General features: G+C 32.9%; 1 protein-coding gene across 1 annotated transcript in view; it reads right to left on the minus strand.

The window, feature by feature from the left end:
• The window catches only part of LOC129231226 (sugar phosphate exchanger 3-like), a 64,816-nt gene that overhangs the window by 10,552 nt on the left and 36,670 nt on the right, over positions 1–17,594 (minus strand). The window contains exons 7-11 of the mRNA XM_054865488.1: positions 16,769–16,853; positions 11,836–11,987; positions 3,629–3,770; positions 1,454–1,479; positions 1,287–1,362 (exon numbers count right to left, since the gene is read on the minus strand). Coding sequence (XP_054721463.1) covers positions 1,287–1,362; positions 1,454–1,479; positions 3,629–3,770; positions 11,836–11,987; positions 16,769–16,853 — 481 coding nt within the window. The remainder of the gene's footprint in view (positions 1–1,286; positions 1,363–1,453; positions 1,480–3,628; positions 3,771–11,835; positions 11,988–16,768; positions 16,854–17,594) is intronic.

Below are 17,594 nucleotides of genomic sequence, written 5' to 3' on the forward strand. Positions count from 1 at the left end.
TAGTGAAGAAGATTGTAGATGCAATTGATAGGGAAGCAGAAATTATGCCATTAAATATTCTTAATTGCATGAGGATGGCTGACCTTGCTTGGAGGCATCATTGTTTCAGAAAAGTTGGCTTCATGACAGAAGATGAAAATGAAATGAAATTAGGTGGAAAACATTGCTGAACCTGAAAATGAAATGCAGTGTGAAGAATGGAGAAAAATTTCAAAATACTTCAGTTTTTTTGAAGCTATATCATTTGAACATTTTGCTAAGTTAGATGCCGATGTTGAAGCCTGTGGATAGTGGACTGATGATGAGATCATTTCCCAATCAATATTTTCTCCCTCGTTTGATGATGAGGGAGAAGTGGATGTTCCCAAAACAGCCCTACCGTTACTTTACCCCAAGCAAAGGATGCTGTTCATACTCTAGGGCACTTCATGAAATGATCAAAAAACATTGGAATTGTTCATATTAAACGGTACAGGTTAAAATCAATATCAGTAAATATATGCATACATATTGTATATACAAGGGGGGATTGATAAGAATTCAATAGTATAAAATAAGTTTCCAAGAAGGAAAAATAATAACAGATAAGAAGGATAAGAAGGAAGGAAATTTATCACTCAAAAAAAAAAAAAAAATACATATTGAAACTTTATTTCTCACCATAGTCACCATTAACAGTTACACATCTGTTCAATTATTCTATCCATTTCTTCATTCTGTCCATGAAGAAAGTTTCCAGTTGGCTGTGTACTTATTTGTGCACGGCTGCCTGAACTTCGGCATCCATTGAAAAATGTTGACCTTTCAATGTCTCCTTCAATTTTAGGAGCAATTAAAAGTCTGATGATGCTAAATTTGAGCTGTCAGGAGGTTGTGGAACCACTATGAATTTCAATATTTCCATGACGTCCTTTGTACGAACATTAGTCAAAGTACTCATTACTTATGTTCATCTAGGAACATTCAGCATTGAACTGAAACAACACAGGAATATGTTTCTCCTCCCACTACTAGTAACATCTCTTGGTAGGGGACCTTACTTATGAATTGTTGTATAATTAAAACTTAAACACGCATTTTTGTTTACATCAATTCTATTTTACATTGAAGTCCAATTTCTTATCAAAATTACAAATGCATAAAGTAGGCAATGACAAATGAGGTCAGGAAATTGCTGGCAAATTTTAAAATCTTACATTATCAAGATCTTAAGTAACAAAGTGAGAATAAGGAACATGGTTTAACATACAGGTAACAAAACACTCAATAAGAAAAAAAATAGTTACTTTTGTAAAGAAGCAATGCCCCTGGTGATAACAACAACATCAGTCCAACCACTGGAGAACGTGTTTCCAGTCTGTCCTTAACAACAACAATAAATCAATTACACATTGTGAATAAAGAATGATATTTTGAAAAAAAAAGAAAAAAATTAATTAGAACATCCACTTACTGACAAAAAACCAATGAGAATGCCACCTATAAAAATCCAAAGGTAATTATGATGAGTAATGAAATAAGCAACAAGTTTTAAAATTACATTATAGTAAAAATTAAACAAGTAAATAAAAATAAAATAGATAAACCTACAAATACTCGCAGCAAATTCATAGCCATCACAGTAGCATTTGTATATTTTTATTATCAGACAAGTGACCCAGTAAGAATGAATAATCTTGAAATATTATGTGCATGTTTTTGGTTATTTGAAAAGATGGACCTGATAGAAATTAGCACATTAGGTTAAATATGTGGTGTCAATGCATTTTACCAGAACTTGAATTGCATTTACACTCTTATTATCGCTTTTTCTTTGTTAGTGTGAAACAGACTAGTAAATATCAATAAAAATTGTATTGATTAACTAGCCACCAGAGTGGCTGGATTAGCCACCTTTGGTTAAACAAAACAACTTAAGTAGAACAAAAATATGATTAGCCTCATACTCTCTAATTTGGTTTTACTGGAAGTTAAAGAAGCATGTCAAACAAAACATGAAAATTTTTTTACCTTTATGAAAGACATTTCAATAATCATTTTAATAATGATGATTAAAAAAAAACATTTAAAATAAAACTTTTTTTTGGTAGTTTATATTAATTGAGCATTGATAATTTTTGTACTAACACCAAGTTGATTTCCAAAAACATTTTCCATTTCTTCCGACTTCTTTTTTTCCAACACATTCTTTTCTTTCTCTAAAGCTTTGTGATATCTTATACATGTTAGTATACCAAAGTAAATCTTTCCACATTGAAACATTAAGACAGATTCATAAAAGCAGAGCATTGTATTCCATTCTCAGGCTGATCAAAGAACTCAAAATATATTCTTATTAAGGTAAATCCATTTTCCACAGCTGCATTGCCATGTGACACAACTTCCCAAAGATCTGCACATTCCTTCAACTTCAAAACATCATGATAAAAGTCATCTGAACTTCAAAACACTTTTTCATTTGAAAATGAATGAAGCTGCTCTTTTTTTTTCAGTTTTACATTTTCCAAGAAAATTCCGACTGCACTTTTGTGCATTCGGAGCATGAGTAGAAGAAATAAGCTTCTTCAATTTAAGTCATGAATAACATTGTTTTATTTTTAGAGCTGTGCCTTTGATAGCCTATCTTTAAAACAATTATAGTAATTGACAACTTTCAGACTAAAGTAAAATTCCTTGTACTTTTCTGGTTGTTATGGAAAATTTCAAAATTCCCTTGATTATTTTTGAATTCCTTGTATTTTTCCTGTCTCTAAGGTTTTCCCTGCAGTATGGTAACAGCTAATTAGAAAAAAACTTGCATTAACATCTATACTAATAATGTAAAGCAGAAAAGTTTGTTTGTTTGAACGCGCTAATCTAAGGAACTACTGGTTCAAATTGAAAAATTCTTTTTGTGTTGAATAGTCCATTTATTGAGGAATGCAAAAGGCTATTTCTTAAAAAAAAAAGAAAAACAGATTGACCGAAATATTTGTAATGGCAAATTAAATGTTTAATTAATTGTTTAGTTCTATGAGTTCCTAATAGATGGCGGAGTAAGTTGACTCATTGAGAGGGCGCTGGCCTATAGTGTCAATAGCTGCAAGAAACCATGTCGCACGGCTTAGACGCTACGCTATTGTGGAACTGTTGTGGACAGCAAACTGATTTTTGAATGCGTTTTTTTCGATATATTTTGTTCTTATAGTTGAAGAGATTATTTAATTGTGATTGTTCTTTATAATGTTTTTACTATAGTAAGGTTTATTTGGCGAAATATTTTAAACTAAAGGAAAAAACCTGCTTCACTCGCTAAAGGGCAGGGTTACGGTAGTGTGGTTGCTTGGCGCGTTAAGAGATGAACTATACAGTTGAAGGATTATTTTGAGTTTTAATGCTACTGTTCATCTTTTTATGTGTTTTGGAAAACAGTTTCAAATTCTAAAGGGACTTTAATATGTTTTTTGAAAAGGTGTGTATGCCTTTTTGTTGAAGAAAACTGACGATTTCACATCAAAAGGGGGGGGGGATTTTTTTATTCAATGGACTTCTTTTAAACAAGTCCATTGAATCCCAAATTCTTAACACGATCAGCACTGTGCGGGTAGTGATAAAAGAAAGAGGGCACATGGACACAAATTGCACGTACCTATTATTCCTCCTACATCATACCATACTGACAGCTGGTCTGCAAGTGCTTCTCTCCATCCATACTGCTTTTGTAAATAGAAAGGCAACCAAAAGAAGAATGAATAATTCACAAACTTCAAACAGGCATACGACAAAGAGTACTGAAAGGAAATATTATTGAAATTAAAGTAGGATGGCAAAATTAAAAGCAAAAATGAATTTTTTATCCAATATTAAGAAATGTAAGTGTCAACTGTATAAAAGCTACTTATCTTTATCTTAAAATCAAGAGCACAAAAAAATACAGTTCTCCCCCCTCCTGTTTGAAAAATGGGACAGTCAAATCACTTTTGTAAATTTCTTTCAAGTGATTTTAGTTCGATTGCTTACATTTCATACTGCCTTGTACCTACACACAGGACTGCTTTGTATGTCAGTTTAATAATCACTTTTTTAAAAATAAAGAATACAAAATGGGTACATGTATTCATATATGCAAGTTAGAAAATATACTTAAAACATATTTTTTAACGAAATTTTATAGATTTTTCCCAACACCCAAAAATTATGGTAAAACTCCTTGATATAAAAATTTTCACACCAAGAAGAAGTAGCCAGAATGAAACATAATTTTACAGACGTGATGGCAATATTAATAGTACAAAAACGTTTACAAAAATAAAACAAAATGATAATTTATTGCTGGAAAAATCCCAAATGAATGGAGGTTTAAGTACCTTGTTGAGCCACTTCTAGTTTGAATGCATGAGGCGATACAGCCAAGAACTGAGGCAAAGAAGTCTTGTGCAATACCTTACGTCTTCTTGTAACAGTTACTGTAAATGCGACACTAATTCAATCAAATTCATAGGCTGTCCTATTTACTGTGTCAAGTGATCCCAGATATGCTTAATTTATAGCAATTGAGTGCATTGCACAGGAGAGGTTGAAAATGTCGAAAAAGAAGTCCACTGACACTCTTCCTGCGTGTGACCGAGCATTGTCCTACAGAAAAAGGGTTCTTGGGCACCCTACCATAAGTACCAACACATGTGACCATATATTACACAAATCTAAGGTTAGGCTGTTATAGTGTTCAATAGGGTTCCCAATCCCGAAACTTTGATCCCGCAGGATTGAGAGTGAAATCTTGTGGGATTTCCAATCACACAAAGATTTTCCATACAATTGTTTTCTAACTTTTACCCCTCATAAAACAAATATTTTCAAAAACATCATCTGAAGTTTGAATCACCCTTCTTATAAATTTGCAAGAAGAGCAAGAAAAACTTGGTCGCCTATGATGAAAAGTGGATTTACCATTTAAAAACACAATAAAAACAGAGTATCTTTTGGGATTCTCATATGAGGTTTCGGTTTTCATTCGTTCAGATATTGGGAATATGTGTAAAAAATACAAACGTTTTTGAAAACCATCATTAAAATTTGAATTCCAGAAAATTGGGCTACAGAGAAAAATTGAGAAAGTGTATTACAGATTGCAAAACTCATTGGTGTAGCCTAAATTCAATATTGGAACGCTTATATAAGCATAATGCACTCAAAACTTTAACGTACTAAAAGTGCACAACAATTACAATGAAAAACCTGACTTTATGTTATCCAACATGTAGAAAGATTCTGCCGATGTCTTATCATGGTGAAGCTCAGGCTTGGATCCATAAATTTTGGGTCTTTCTGCAACAAAATCTGCTGGGCCCCTCCCCACAGGCCATCAACATTAATAAGCGTTAGTGCTAGTATTTTTCAATCATGTTTTCAGTTTCTTGGGCTGTTGGGCCCCTTAAAGACATACACCCCCTGCACTGCGTTGTCTGCGGGTAAGCAGATCCGGGCCAGGTGAAGCAATATTATAAATGTGAGAGGTAACGTGAAAATTCTGTTGTATAAATTATCTGAGCAATTTGCAATATTTGGCACGACTCTAAAAGGGATGACTGAAATTTTGATGAGACACAGGAAGACGCGCATGCCAGTGCATACGTTAATCTGTTATGAATACTGAAGTTATCCAAAAACTTTTACTGAGGTTACGATTTGATGAAACCAATCAACATTTAACCCCTGCTCTAATAAATCAAATGGACTAATACAATGACCAATGTTAATGAAGCAACAAGTGTAATCTCAGTGCAAGTTATGTAAGATATAGTAAGATATGCAAATGAAATAGACATAGTTTTTATCCAAAATTTGCAGTTCTTGAACAAAAGCCAAACATACCTTCATTGGAAAAAGAAAATCTATTTTAGTAGGTGTTGAAGTTTACTGGGGATCTTTTGTTAAATGTCCATTTATTTAATCCCTGTAAAACCAAATGCAGTGGAGCCACAGCGTGGGTTTTCATCAAGCGCATTAGTTTTCCACAAAATTGTTTCCGATCTCATACGAGCGAAACTTTGTTAAGATGCATGGGACTTTTTCAGGGCACACTTTTGCGTGCCAAGGGATAATTGAATGGGATGTGAATTTGTAGTACTCTACAATTGACTTACGAAATTTGAAAAAAACTACTAAGTAACAATCAGTTATTCCTAAAAAGCACAACTTTTTCTATTTGAAATTTAACATAATTTTTTGAGGAATAAAGTTGGTCCCATGGGATTGGTTCTTTACAAACCTGAAATCTCACAGGACTGATGTCAGCATGGGATTGGAAACCCTTTTTGTGAATCAATATTAGGTATAACCATGTTTTGCATACGATAACACCCCATAACATCACTCCATCTGTGGGTGGGGTGTGCCAATGAAAAGAAAAGGCATTATATGGAAGTTCAATACGGATTCTCCATAAGCGTACAAAAATGTCATCTTAACCTAGATCCGATCTGGATTCATTGCTAAAGATAATGGTGCCTTTATACTTGAGATTTTTTCAGTTAGAAATGATCATTTTGTAATCACTTTCTAATATCAATGTTGTCATCATGAGTGTTAAATTTTCATTTGGACAACTCTTTCTTTGAGTGCAAATTTTTATGGCAATGAGTGTAGCTCTTTTAAATTTAGGACAATTTGATGGCCTTGTTGGAGTCTGAAATCTACAATTACAACAACTACATAGAATGTGTAAAAGAAATTCATAAAAACATAAAAGCACCTTAGAGTGAGCAGAAAAACATTCTAAATGCTTACAACCTCAATGTTATTTCGATTCGAATTTGGTAAGAATTTTGCAGACTCTCATTGGAGAAATTGCAACGATGTTTAACATGGTTTCGATGGGAATCTCCCTAAATATTGCCAGACACTTAATTTAGTATCTCATTTTTGTCTCTAACGACCAAAAACATGATGATACATCACCAGGCGATTACAAATTTAAGATGTCATTTCAGCTAACATTCAAATTAATGTTGAGTTGAGAACAAACATGAGTGCAGAGCTTTTTTGGAAGATCCAATAGTATCATAAATTACTTTAAAAAATACCCATTAACTAAAAAGCAAAAAATAACTGATTACACTTACATTCTATTTCCTACCCAAACATAGATATGAAATTTATTTTACAATTCCAGTTCAAAAATCAACTAAAATAAACACCGAATTATAAAATAAACATTTATTTAAATTACTATACCAGAATTATTTTAAATACCTAACTAATTATATACGATCTCTTAATTTTTAATAATCTTTTGAAGTCGGGGCCTCCTATAAACAACTACATAACGTAACTGACAACCCACCGAATCCTGAATTAAACACTAATTTAACTAAACGCGAAATTAGTCTTTAAAACTAAACCTACTCAGTTAAGTTATGTAGTTGGTTATAGGAGGCCCCGACTTCAAAAGGTTAATAAAAATTAAGAGATTGTATATAATTAGTTAGGTATTAAAAATAATTCTCGTGCAGTAATTGATTTTTGTACTGGAATTGTAAAATAAATTTCATTTCTATGTTTGGGTAGGAAATAGAATGTAAGTGTAATCAGTTATCTTTTGCTTTTTAGTTAATGGGTATTTTTTCTTGAAGGCGTTTTTTTAGTTCAATAGTAATGTTTTTTTTTTTTTTGCTTTTTAGTGGTGTAAATAACATGGCGAGCGTCTCGGAGACTTCCGACGACTGTGAAGAAAGGCTTTTTCAAATGCGTAACTATGTACAAAAATAATTGTCTTCATCATTAGTTCAACTTTATCAAAGTTTGCTTTTGGAAAATAAATGCACGAATCACTAAAAAAAGAAAAAAAAAAGAAATCGCTTTAAGTCTACATTTGTAAATTGTAATTTATGTTTCTCAATACGTGTCATGTAACTCGTGATAAAAGTCGCATGTTTCTTCACATGGCCCCACTATAGATGAAGATTAAAAATTCCACTAGAATGAATTTTATGTTTGCTTCAGAGAATCCTAAATTCAAAATTTTCATTATCATTACTCTTAATAATATACTTTTTTAGTACTTTCTTACTTTTAATTATAGGTAAAGAAAGTATATACCTTTGTTTTATGGCCTTTGTTTATCAATGGGTTTTATATTTAATCATTTGTGAGGGAAATTGGACGAAATTTATTGTTTTACCCATAACTTTTCCCTAAAGAACAAATAGGGTAAATCAAGGATTTGGAACCTAAGTTATACCACCCCTAAGCAAAGCCACCACTAAACAAAAAAAAAAAAAGCATAAAAACCAGTTCACTAAGTGAGACAATGTACAAAGTTAATAAAGTACAAATCGATTTAAATGCGAGTATGATATTTGAAGAGTTCCCTCAATTTCATCAAACCTGAATTTGATTACCATTAGACAACCGAGGAAGTATACCGTTTCAAAGAAAAGAAGAATTTTCCTTTTCGGTACAGGCAGGGGCGTGCACAGAAATTTTAGAGCCCATCACAAATGACTTTTCCGCACCCCTTTCCATATTGTTTACCCCTATATTTCACCCTTAGTTATAAAAATATTGGGCCCCCTTCAGGCTGGTGCCCGGACAGGTGTCCCCCCCTCCCTGTGCACGCCCCTGGGTTCATGTGTCTTCGAGTATTATGGAACATTGTACAAAGGAAAAATCAATCCGAGTTCAGAACCTCCTCCTTTTTTTTGAAGCCTGCTAATTAATATAACCCTAATTTCAAATTGAACTGGCGGCTTCGTGAAATAGTAAAGCCAGAATATTGGTCAAACTTCAGAAATCATACACAGTTATAATGATTATTATTAATGAATATAAATTAAATCGTGGGGGAGGGGTGTTCTGTATTCAATTCCCCCTCAATTGAACACTAAATATATTTTAAAACTGGAATATTAAATAAAGAACTTCATATTTTAGTGCCTAAGTAAAGTTATTTATTAGTAAATAAAATATTAAGGTAATTGATTCAACTATTAAAGTAGCAAAATATATTTAATTTACTGCTTTGCTACGCAGTAAGAAATACATTAGTAACACCGAAAATAAAAAATTAACAGGCGGAGCCGCGTTGCAAAAATCAATCATCCATGTGCCGCGAGAAGTAAAGATCATTCAAGAGAAAGCCAAAACCTTAGGCGTGAAAATACACCGATCACAGCAAAACCACATGACGGTGACGTATGAAATTTAAAGTTTCTTGGATTTCTCGGGACCCCTTATCAGTTCCAAACCAAATTACAATGGGACCATCTGGGAAGTATACCCTTCCAAACGAAGAAAAAAAATTTCAAGTCGGTCCAGTAGTGTTGGAATAATTCGAAAACACACATAAGAAGCCGCAATACGAAATCATAACCTCCTTTTTTGAAGTCGGTTAACAAAGGGAGAAGCATAACGAGTTCTAAAGGGTGTCCCAAAATTAAAGCAAGATTTGAATTTGCCACCATTTTTTTCCTAAATTGTTGGCATCCGTGAAAAAAAAAAAAAAACAATTTGACAACGGTTAGTAAAAATGCAGTGTTATGCTACCATACAGCCAGTGAAACAATTCAATTACTGCATGAGGCATTTCCTGGTAATGTATTCTCTCATTTCTGAGATCAGAATTGGAACCTAGATAGTGTATTCTAACATCATTAGATTTCTTCTTATGGGGTCATTTGAAATTAAACGCCTATGTCAACTAGCCTAGAACTGCCTGTGCATTACCCTGTTGCAATATAGAGTGCCAACAACAGTAACTACTTGACCAGTCTCAACTTTCATTATTTTTGAAACAATTGTTCAATAATGAAAACGCTTTATTGTAACGTATAACACTCCATATTTAATAACCCTAAACTCTCAGCTGTCAAATTGTTCTTTTTTCACGGTTGTCAACAATTTATTGCAAAAATGGCAGCAAATTCAAATCTGGCGTTAATTTTGGGACCCCCTTTATACTGCTTTTCATTAGGTGGTTCTTTGTGAGATATTTTACACAACTTTACACTATGGTCACTTGTGATTGGGAAATATTTTTATTTATTTATTTATATATATTTTTTTTTTTGAAAAAGTAGCATCTGAACTATACTGTATGGAAGCTTAAAACTTTAAAGAGCTACATTTCAACTTTTATGGCTTACCATTTTTAGTTATATGAGATAAGTACAAATGTCATGAGAAGGCTCATTATCATCAGCTATGGAGATTGTGAAGATGGATGGCTGATTTTTTAATCAACATCAATGGCTGTTTGAGGTTTGTTTTGTATTTGAACATAAAAAATATCATTAAAATAAGTCATACTCATGAAAATAGCTACTATAAAATATGTAGCAGTTATCAGTTATTACAAAAAGTATCCTATTGAAAAGAAAGATAGTCATCTAAAAAAGTAAACATTTCAAAATGTTGACAAACACCTTTTCTCAAAAAAATGTAAAGAGAAATTAATTACAAACTAATTAACCTAACAAAGTAATAGTTTGCCAAGTACTGTTTAGTGGCAGAATAATTGGAAAAATTTATGAGCATGGGCATGCACAGAAATTTTGGGGGCCGTCAAAAATTACTTTTATGGGCCCCCTCCATATAGTTTACCCCTACGTCTCTACATATATTTCGTCCCTCATTTTAAAAATCTGAGTTCTCCTTCAGGCACGGGCCTGGGCCAACAGGTATCTCTTCTCCCCCCTTGTGCAAGTCCCTGTGTATAAGCATGTTACTGAAGCTACATGTGGTAGACTAAAATAGTTTAGCATCAGGTAAACAAGCAAAGGGGGCTCGATGAAATTGCTTACAGTTCTGTTAGGTTAGAAGCAATGCCAATTCAAGTAATTTATAATATAGCATTTTCAATTGTTATTAATTATTTATTTTTTATGTGTTGACAAAAGTTTTGATCGAAATGAGCAAATTAATAAGATAAATGTGGAAAGAGTGAACGAGCCTTAAAAAACAAATTCCTCAAATTAAAATCCTGCAAAGTTTAATTAGCATTGTTGGAACTTAAAAGACTATGTTTCTTCTACCATAAGTCTTTCATTTAAATATTTGATGGTTTAGTTTCTGTACTATCTAGATAATAATCATTTAATAGTTGCGATCAGATTGGATTAATCATTGAAAATTGCAGTTTTAGTTTTTGTATTGTTCAGGGGAAAGATAAAAGCTATCACATATTATTTCCCGTAACTTGTGTTAATATTTTAATATTTTGTATTTGAAAAATACACATCAAGCTTTGTATTACCTAATCATACATCAATATATATTTAATCATTATTGACTTTTATTTGATAGTTCATACATATTGGTTATGCATTAATAAATACAAACTTCCAAATTTATTCATTTTTACTATAAAAGCAATATTTACAGGTTATTAATGTAGGATTATGCATTCAAAAAAAGCTTGATGTTTCAAAATCTTGAAGTAAGTTTAAACATAGATGCTCTAAACCATCAATGTTTTGTCATGGATGTTGCTCAACATTTCAAAGTTTTATCAGTTTTACAAGCTTTCTCAGACATGAAGAAATTTAATTTTGCATAGCAACTCTGCTTTCTACTTCCTGATATTGCTCAGCTTTAAAGCTCACAAGGCATGAAGAAAAACATACGCAGTTTACATAAACAAACAGAAAATGGGAGATGTCAAGCTTTTAAAAGTGCTCTACAAGAATTCATTTGAACTATTAGAGGTGCTGCATTTTAAAGTTCTGGGACTTGTTGAAAATAAGAGAAAACAAAGCAAATAAGATACAAAACCCTAAAAAAGTTCACTAAAAGCATTTCATGCTAAAGAAAATGCTTATGCATTGCAATGAAACAGTAACAAAATGTATAACATACAGCAATAACACCTGGAATACAGCAAGCATTACACAAGCCAATGGCTTTTGGTCTATCTGAAACTGATCTTTCAAAAGTTCTAGGCTGAGTCTGATCCTGAAGCAGTGGTGCTCTATCAGAAGCTTCTTCTTCTTCATCAGGACCAAGAAGACCTAATCCACAAAAACATTTTTAGTTTCACATTTTAAGCAAACCAAAAAAAATAATAAAAAAAGGAAAGAAATTGCGAACCATAAAACATTCATGCAGCATCATAAAAGTACAAATTTGCAGATAAGGTTTTTTAACATCAAGAGTTTTCCATTGAAAAGCGAGTCTTACTAACATTTTAAACAGGTCACACATACTTCAGCAAGATGGAACTTGAGTTATGTTTCCGAACATCTTACACAACAAGCATATAAAAATCTAATTTTTTGTAAATACACACACACACACACATATACATATATATATATGTTTTTTGTCTATAAATGTCTCACTAACAGGTTTGTACAAATGTAAGTGTACATTTAAACAACAACAAAAAGAAATTAACATTTAAAAATATGAATAGATAAATATTTAAAAAAAAAAGGACAATCTTCAGAAACCTGAAACTACACAGTAACATATCAACTGCTCTTGACTCTGTCAACGAAGCAGTTTACTACCCACTTTTAGTTGTTAAATATTTATCTATTTATATTGTTAAAAGTTAATTTATTTTTATTGAAGCTTAAACAGACCCTTACATTTGTACAAACCTGTAAGTGAGACTTTTACAGACAAAAACATACTTAGAATACATTTAACATTTTAGCTGAATTTTATGCTGGTTAAAATGTAGACCATTTCTTAATTTTTTTTATTCTTGCTAATTATATATTGATCTATTTTATTTAATACTAGCTTACTACCCAGCATTGACAGGGTGCTTCTTAGTACCACATATCTCTTAGATAATCAAATGGAAGAACCTCACCTCTGCTGTTCATGTTGAAAATACTGATTAAAAATAGGCTTGAAAGTTAGGATAAAACAGGAGTGACCTCAATGAAACCATGAGGCTTCATAGAACGCAATTTAAGAAATGCAGAATTGAAACATTTCTTATAATTGCAGTTTTCTCGCCAAATATTTTCCAAGCTTGTGGCTGATAAGCACTAAAATCAATTGTTAAGCATATTCTTGTCTGCTGATTATTTTTGAAATAATTCTTAGTCGTTATAAGCTGTAAACTATTTTTGCTTGCTGGCAACAAAGGTTCCCAAATTTAATAAATCTTTGAAGATACTTCATCTGGGATAGTTTTTTTTTTACTGGCTTTTCATTCAAATCAAATTTGTAACTACATATATATTTGTTCACATAGAAAAGAGCAATTTCATAAAACCAAACCTACAGCACAACAGCCAGTGAGGGCCAGGGGCTCTTCCTGACCAGGGGCTCTGGGGTGCAAGGCGCAGATGTTCCGGTTAGGTGGTCAGCTTAACCCCTAGTGTGACCCCCCCCCCCAGTGTTTGGTTCCCAAGTATGCTTAGCACTCATTTTATTGACCCACTGAAGGGATGAATGGCTGAGTCAACCATGCCCAACGAGGGAATAGAACCCTGCATGGGCGTCGCGGCCAGGGGGGTCCAAGGGGTTCGGACCCCCCCAATATTTGCGGACCGGACCCCCTCAATATTTGAAAATCGGACCCCCTCGATAATTGTAAAGATGAAACTCATTATTTTGGGGAAATTATTTTTGCTTTGAAGACTTTAAACAGTTGCATAATACATGATTTACCATGTTTAATTCATATCAAATAAAACGAAATAAACATCGAAAAAAAGAAAGAACAAAAAAAAAAAAAAAACAAAATAAGTGATGTGTATAGTGAACGGAAAGTCGGAAAGTGAACTCCAATGACAAACCATTTCTCTGCTCTCTTCACACACTAGCTTTAGTGGAGGATACTAGAAAGGGGACACCTTCTCCCGAGTGCAATGTCAATCATCCATAGTCGTGTCGCCGGCCTCCCTAGCTTGAAAGTTATTTCAGCGTATTTGTTGCTATTTAGGGGGAAACAACGGGACAACTTTAAGATAATGAAACTAGATGGACATCCCTCCCCCTTTTTTTTACGACTCTCGTGCTGATAAGTCAACAGAAGTCAGACGGGGATCTGAGTTTGTGCCCCTTTCTTTCTTATCTCGTTTCTCGGAGCTTCCAGGTTTCTGTTTTGAGTTTTGCAGTGTTTGTTTCTCCGATTCGATTCAATTCATAGCGACCCCGATGTTAGCCATACAAAATGAGACACCAGACCTCTTTGGCGGATTTTTGCAGCTGTCAACAACACCCTGGCCAAAGGATGCAAAAAAATTTAGAAGACCACTTAGCTGGTCAAAGGTTGGGGTAGAAAGGGAAAGGACGTGTCATGTGTTTGACATTATTCAACACGTGGCTTCAAAGTACCTTACCGAAGCGCGGTTTCTCAAATGTGTTTGCGGCATCTCAAATTTGACCAAAAAAGCGTTAGAGAAAAAAAAAAGAGGATGAGTCTAAATATTAACGTGCAATTTCAAAAGCAAATCGTAAGCCAGCATAACGATGGATACTGCAATGTCACTTCCGATAGACTAACGAAAAAAGAAGCGCAAGATGACCAGAAAAAAAAAAAAGAAATAAAAGGAGTTTCCCTATTTGGAAACGTTCCGACAAAAATAAAGATATGTGGTCTCTTGGTCTCCTTGAGAGTAGGTGACCTGAAGAGCCCTCTTTTTTTGGTAAAAATACTTTTTTTACATATTCGATTACGGCTATGGAGAGGTGGCTTGAAATGGGAAAATGTAGCAAACCTTCTACATCAAATAAACCTGAGCAATTTTTACTACTGAATCATCATCAACATCCACGGAACCATCTTCAAAAAGTCAAAAGACCGTGATGGGTAAGTACCATTCTGTTTAGTGTAATACATGCAGGGGCTCCCCGATTTTACACTATTCAGATGGGGTTACTTCTCGATTTTTCGAATGAAATTCCTAATTACCCACATCACTACATCTAATGAGAATATCTTTTTAATGCAATATCTCACAAAAACTACTCGAAATTTGAAGACTTGCCAGACAAAATTTTCTGAGAAAGGAAAGTTTATGAAAGTTCACAGTGACCTCCTATTGAGTAGCCCCTGAATGCCTGCTAATCAAGTATGCTTTACAGTCAATATTTTAACATTATGAGTCCTATCGGAGCTAATGCGTTCAACTTTGTCGCTCTTTTTTTTTGAAATGTTTCATCTTTTATAAATTTTAATGGAATAAATAATACTCCTTTTAGTTATTAAAGCTCAACAGAAAATTATTCATTAATAATCCTGCTTTACTGAACAAATTTTATTGAAATAACCATTTTAAAACTTATTGTCACGTGTCAGAAAAAAGCAGTTCATTTCTCTATCTCTTTCAAATCGTCTGCTGATCAGAATTCAATCATACACCAAATGCTGTTTGTTCTCTGTGTAGGCCAGTACTTTTCAATCTGTGGGGTGTGCCTCTCAAGGCAGGCCTGTCACTTAAAGAGGATCAGGAGGGGAACTTTCCCTGCTGACTTTGAGAAATCTGAAATTAATGTATTTACACGGGCATGGTTTTTGCTGTTTTTTGGTTTCATATTGAGTGTATGGAGGATTCAATAAAAAAGCAAAATTTTGGTGCATTTGTTACAAAAAACCTTAAAAAATTAAGAAAATGCTTTAAAAGGTTGCATTATTAAAGTATGCTATCATGAGAGCTTAATTATTTGTGTCTTATTTTATTTTTGTAGTTGTGTTTTTCGTAGGTTCGTGAATGTCATAACGGTGAATTATATACTTTAATTTTTTAATTAAAAAACATCAAATTAAACTCCTTCAAATCCAACTTGGGCCAAGAACTTAGAGCTACAGGGTTTATCACTATGTAGTATAAAAATTTTTCAGTTGTCGCGGTTTATATGAGTCACATTTTGTTCTAAACAGCTTTGATTCTATAAAGAGGCTGATTCAATAAAGCTGGATTTCGTTTTTGATGATTTTATTCATTAAGAACGGTTAATTCAATTGTCCACTGTTTCAAAATGTTGAAAATTTGATGTGGCTATTCTTGGTGTACCGCCCTTTGTCGTGTAAAGCTGAAAGAAGCTTCAGTGCGCTGAGAAAGCTGAAATTGTATCTAAAGTCGACTATGACACAAAAGCGGTTGAATCATGTTGCTTTATGTTACATTCACAAAAACAACTTGGACGAAATTGATCACAAAAATCACACACACACACGGATATTCGTATCCCATGTGCAGTCTTGAAAAAAATGTATTTGTTGGTTTTTCTTTTCTTATTTTGTAATATGTAAATTAATATGTACCCGTTTAAAAGTATTGTATTAAATGTAAACCCATTTCCTTTTTATGTCAAGTTTTAGTCTCATATATATATATATATATATATATATATATATATATATATATATATATATATATATATATATATATATATAAACACACAAATTTTTCTTAATGCAACTTGAAAATGATAGAGTCAGAATGGACCCCCCAATAAATTTCAGCTGACGACGCCAATGGAACCCTGGTCTGTGGCATGGGGGCGTGAAGCGCTACAACTGATCCACTGGGCTTGAGCAACTTTATATCTTAAATGTAGAGCATTTTGGATTTTAATAAAATCCCCTATGCGAATTCCCGAGGATCAAAGGACCTCTGCGCAAAATTTGGCAAAGAGCTGACGTAAACTGGGGATTTGTATAAGAAATGTACAAATACGTATAAGGAACATACACAGACACATCCAGTTTTATATGAATAGATAATATCTATTATGAATACTGAAAGAAGAATCAAATTTTAAACTGTCAAAATTAATGCAAAATTTTACTACAAAATAATAGTAAATCTTGACATATACTTACCTACATCTCGTGGTGAGGATACTAAACCAAATAGAATAACTGAACTGGCAGCAAACGTTACACTTGCAGTCACCAAAAAAGAATACTGTTGAAAAAATTATTAAATTATTAGTTGTAACACAAAAGACATCATTTGTCATGGAAACTTAATAACTAAATGTTTAAGGAACATAAATATGTACTACACAATTAGAAGCAAACACTGGTAGGGAGAAATTAAATGAAAATACCCCTTGATTTTTAAAGAGAATTGTGTAAAATCAATTTGTGCACAAGCACACACATATAGTTTATGAACATACTATTAGCATTTCAATTAAAAGTTGATGCACGAAGGAAACGTTTTGGACAACAGATAGGATATTTTATAAATTTTCTGCATCTTGCTAAAGTATTAAAACATAAAATACTGAAGTGTAAAAAAAGAAGTGTTAAAAAACTACCTAAGTCATGGCCTCAAAAATATTTTAGTCCCTTGAATACTTAAAGGTTAAGTGTTGGACTTGCCAGTCAAAGGCATAAAATTCACAGAAAAGTATAGAAAAGTCATATTATATTCACGTGAAACAAAATTTCCCATTAAATGATTACATACTGAGAGCTTTCCTTTTACCTTTTGGTAACAGAATCGATCAAAACAAAACCTACTCACAGGAACATTATCTAGCTTTTCATCAAGAAGATCAATAAGAAACATATTTTAACTCTTTCATGAAAAGTGAAAATTAAATTGTGAAACTAAATAATTGAACTTCATACTTTATTTTGTATTGCAATGTATATGCATTTACTGAACACAGAAACTTTTCAACTTATATCATACGCT

Source organism: Uloborus diversus, chromosome 10, assembly GCF_026930045.1.
Source record: "Uloborus diversus isolate 005 chromosome 10, Udiv.v.3.1, whole genome shotgun sequence".
Classification (NCBI taxonomy): Eukaryota; Metazoa; Arthropoda; class Arachnida; order Araneae; family Uloboridae; genus Uloborus; species Uloborus diversus.